The following is a 4,065-nucleotide window of genomic DNA, read 5'->3' on the forward strand; positions in this document are numbered from 1 at the left end:
CAAGGGACAGAAGACAGTAGGGCATGGGCAAGTGTTACCCAGGGTGTTTCTGCGGGACAAGGATGGAGAGTGCAGTTAGAGGGTCCCTGGGAAGGAGAAGAGGGGTCGGCCCTTACAAGAAGCCGTGGGATGCAACCAGGAGGAAGAGCGCTTCCCGGGGGCGGGGGTGCGATTCGGGACTCCCCATAAGGCGTGGCAGGGACAGGGGTTAATTCCTTGGTGCCGGGATCGGGGGCGCAGGTAGGACGCCCCGCCTGGAGCGCTGGTCGAGCCGGGCTCCCGGGGGCGGGGGCGCGGGGAGGGCGCGGGGAGGGGCCGTCCCTCCCCTGGGCCGTTTCTCGGCGGGGCTGTTTAATAGCGGAGCCGCCCCCAGCCCCTCCCCGTTGGAGCCGGCCCGTGCGGCACGGCGCGGCCGGGGCCGGGGCCGGAGCCGGGCCGGGGCAGGTGGGGAGTTGCTCGGGCCATGGCGGCGGGCGGCGGCTGGGGGGCGGCCGGCCGGGCCCGGCTGTTGGCCGTGCTGCTGGCAGGGCTGCTCGGCGGGGCGCGGGCTTTCGGTGACGAGGAGGAGCGGCGTTGCGACGCCATCCGCATCGCCATGTGCCAGAACCTGGGCTACAATGTCACCAAGATGCCCAACCTGGTGGGACATGAGCTGCAGGCGGACGCGGAGCTGCAGCTCACCACCTTCACCCCCCTCATCCAGTACGGCTGCTCCAGCCAGCTCCAGGTGGGTTCGGGACCCCGGGGATCCCTTCTGTGCGTGGCCGGAACGGCTATGTGCTGCCCTGACCGGGTGCCATTCCCCTTCCCCATCCCCTCTCCCTCAGTTAAAAAAAAAAAAAAAAAGAAAGAAAGAAAGAAAAGAAAGAAAAGAAAAAGGCAAACCCTAAAAGTCCTGCCGCTTTGCAGTGCCGTTCCTGGCTGGCCGGGAAGAGCAGGGCTCGTCCCGGGTGGAGGTGCGGGCAGAGCAGCGCAGCTCTGGGAAGGCGGCGGGTTGTCCCGGCGGGAGCGGTCCTTCCCTCCCTCCCTTCTGCCTGGGAAAACTGGAGCTCCCGGGGCTTCGCCCGCACCCTGCCTTCCCTTTCTCTTACACCCGAGGTGCTGCGCCCGTCCGAAATTGGAGCCAAGGGAGCTGGCTCCTAGGAGCTGCTGCCTGCTCGGGACCTCCTCCGAGAGCCCCACCGCAAGAGTCTCTTTCCCAGGCGAATGGCAGGATCCTTGTCTTCCCCACGGGCATGGATTTCATCAAACAAAACCCAGCTTGTTTCTTGGGGCAGAGTTCCCGAATTAGCACGCAATCCCGCGTACCCTGTCGTGTCGCAGAATCGCGGTTATTCCAAAAGCGAGAAAACGAGGAGGTTTTAGTACTGCTGTAAATGGGCAGCGTGACCTTATGGTAAAACAAAACAAAAAGCAAACCATTCTTCTGTGAGGACTGTGAACCAAAGTCATTCAATAAATGCTTTTATTCTTCTGTTCGTTTGCTAGCTGCAATATCCAGGCAGTGCCTAGAACAAATATATGTATTTTTTTAAAACCACTTCAATTTGTATTTTTGCTTTCCTAAATTGCACCCTTGAGGTTTAAATCTGGCTGAATCCCGCTCGCTTTATTGAAACTGATGGGCTAAATTTACATGGAGCTAATCTAGGGAGGAAAATGTTCAGGCGTTGGCTTCAGACCACATTTGAACTGAAAGAAGACAGCATTGTTAGGTTTGGGGGGGTTTGTCTCCTTTGCTTTTATTGTTCTTCGTTTATTTGTTTTGTGCTACTTCCTGTTTTTTAAGGCAAAGGACCAAAATGTTACTGCTAAAAAGGGCAAAAAAAAACCCCAAACCACTTCACCTTGTTACCTTTTGGCCTGCTTGATTTTTCCTTAACACACTTGTGATTTCTGTCTCTCCCTTCCAGTTCTTCCTTTGTTCAGTCTACGTCCCGATGTGCACAGAGAAGATTAACATCCCCATCGGTCCATGCGGTGGCATGTGCCTCTCTGTCAAAAGAAGATGCGAACCTGTCCTAAAAGAATTTGGATTTGCCTGGCCAGACAGCCTGAACTGCAGCAAATTCCCACCCCAGAATGATCACAACCACATGTGCATGGAGGGCCCAGGAGATGAAGAGGTTCCCCTTCATAGCAAGACCTCCTTGCAGCCTGGAGAAGAGTGCCACAGCATGGGATCTAACTCAGAGCAGTACATCTGGGTGAAGAGAAGCTTGAACTGTGTCCTCAAGTGTGGCTATGACGCTGGTCTCTACAGCAGGTCAGCTAAGGAATTCACAGATATCTGGATGGCTGTGTGGGCCAGTCTTTGCTTCATCTCAACTGCCTTCACAGTCCTGACCTTCCTGATTGATTCATCCAGATTTTCCTACCCGGAGCGCCCAATCATATTTTTGAGCATGTGCTACAATATTTATAGCATTGCTTATATTGTGAGGCTAACTGTGGGCCGGGAAAGGATATCCTGTGATTTTGAAGAGGCAGCAGAACCTGTTCTTATCCAAGAAGGTCTTAAGAACACAGGATGTGCTATAATTTTCTTGCTGATGTATTTTTTCGGGATGGCTAGCTCCATCTGGTGGGTTATTCTCACACTGACGTGGTTTCTGGCTGCGGGACTCAAGTGGGGCCATGAAGCAATAGAAATGCACAGCTCTTATTTCCACATTGCAGCCTGGGCTATCCCTGCAGTGAAGACCATTGTCATTTTGATTATGAGACTGGTAGACTCAGATGAACTCACTGGCCTGTGCTACGTTGGGAACCAGAACCTAGATGCACTGACGGGCTTTGTCGTCGCTCCGCTTTTTACCTACCTGGTCATTGGGACTTTATTCATTGCAGCAGGACTTGTGGCCTTATTTAAAATCAGGTCTAATCTCCAGAAAGATGGAACTAAAACAGACAAGCTGGAAAGGCTGATGGTCAAAATTGGTGTCTTTTCAGTGCTGTACACTGTCCCAGCAACATGTGTCATTGCCTGTTATTTCTATGAGATCTCCAACTGGGCCATTTTCCGCTATTCTGCAGATGATTCCAATATGGCAGTGGAGATGCTCAAAATCTTCATGTCCCTCCTGGTGGGTATTACATCAGGTATGTGGATCTGGTCAGCCAAAACTCTGCACACGTGGCAGAAGTGCTCGAACAGACTAGTGAACTCAGGGAAAGTGAAACGGGAGAAGAGAGCAGATGGCTGGGTGAAACCTGGGAAAGGGAATGAGACCGTGGTATGAGGAAAGGATGACACCCCGATGGCCTGACCTCTTGCCAGTGAAGGACTGATTGTGTGGAAGCACTGCCACGTAAATGTTGGGTGTAGAATAAGGAGATTGTTACATAACCTGTCTCTGGGGAATGGTTAAAAATGCCTTAAAGAGTGACCAGCAAAAAGATCATGCTGCAGATACAATAGCCATAAACCATGCTGCCCAAAATAGGAAAGCCCAGGGAGGCTTCAGAAGCTGTGAAGTACCCAAATGCATTATCTTCCTTTTAAAAGCAGGATGCAATGTACTGAAGTCTTTAGAAGCTGAAAGACTCTACAGCTGTGAGATACTGTTTCCTTTCCATTATTTTGTACCTGATGGAGGAAAGGCAGTCCAGAGCAAAATCCTAGGCTGATTTAGAGTCTGATTATCAGAAGATAATAGCCCAGGGCCTCAGTTAGATGTCTTCTTTCCAAGTTCAGCATCGTGAGGGAGGGTGTCTACTAAGTATTGTGTCTTTGTGACCCAGGCAATTCTGCTGCTCCCGTACACTGCACAAGTTGGCCAAGGATCGGGTCCTCCACCACACACCAAGTGGCTTTTCAGGTCTGAGAGCTACCCATGATGAGTAGGATTTTGTGAGGTATTAGTGAGTATGATTTGATGAGCAGGAATTTGGACCTGCCTAGGTCCCTTCCCACCTGAATTGTTCTATGGTCCAACCAATGTTTCTAATTTTTTAAAAGCTGTATTCAGAGCCATTGTCAGAAGTAGAGGAGTCAGTGGGAGCTGGGAAATTCGGTAGAGTCACCTGCATCAATTAGTGTTGTCCATCTGCCTCTGTTCCTGT

General features: G+C 51.8%; 1 protein-coding gene across 1 annotated transcript; it reads left to right on the forward strand.

The window, feature by feature from the left end:
• The first annotated feature begins 395 nt into the window (after positions 1-395).
• Positions 396-3,717, forward strand: FZD4 (frizzled class receptor 4). Its single transcript, XM_054164673.1, has 2 exons — positions 396-727; positions 1,914-3,717. Exons 1-2 carry the CDS (start codon positions 464-466, stop codon positions 3,240-3,242), a joined length of 1,593 nt encoding a protein of 530 aa, XP_054020648.1. The 5' UTR covers positions 396-463; the 3' UTR covers positions 3,243-3,717.
• Positions 3,718-4,065: the final 348 nt, after the last annotated feature.

This window comes from Dryobates pubescens, chromosome 10 (genome assembly GCF_014839835.1).
Source record: "Dryobates pubescens isolate bDryPub1 chromosome 10, bDryPub1.pri, whole genome shotgun sequence".
Classification (NCBI taxonomy): Eukaryota; Metazoa; Chordata; class Aves; order Piciformes; family Picidae; genus Dryobates; species Dryobates pubescens.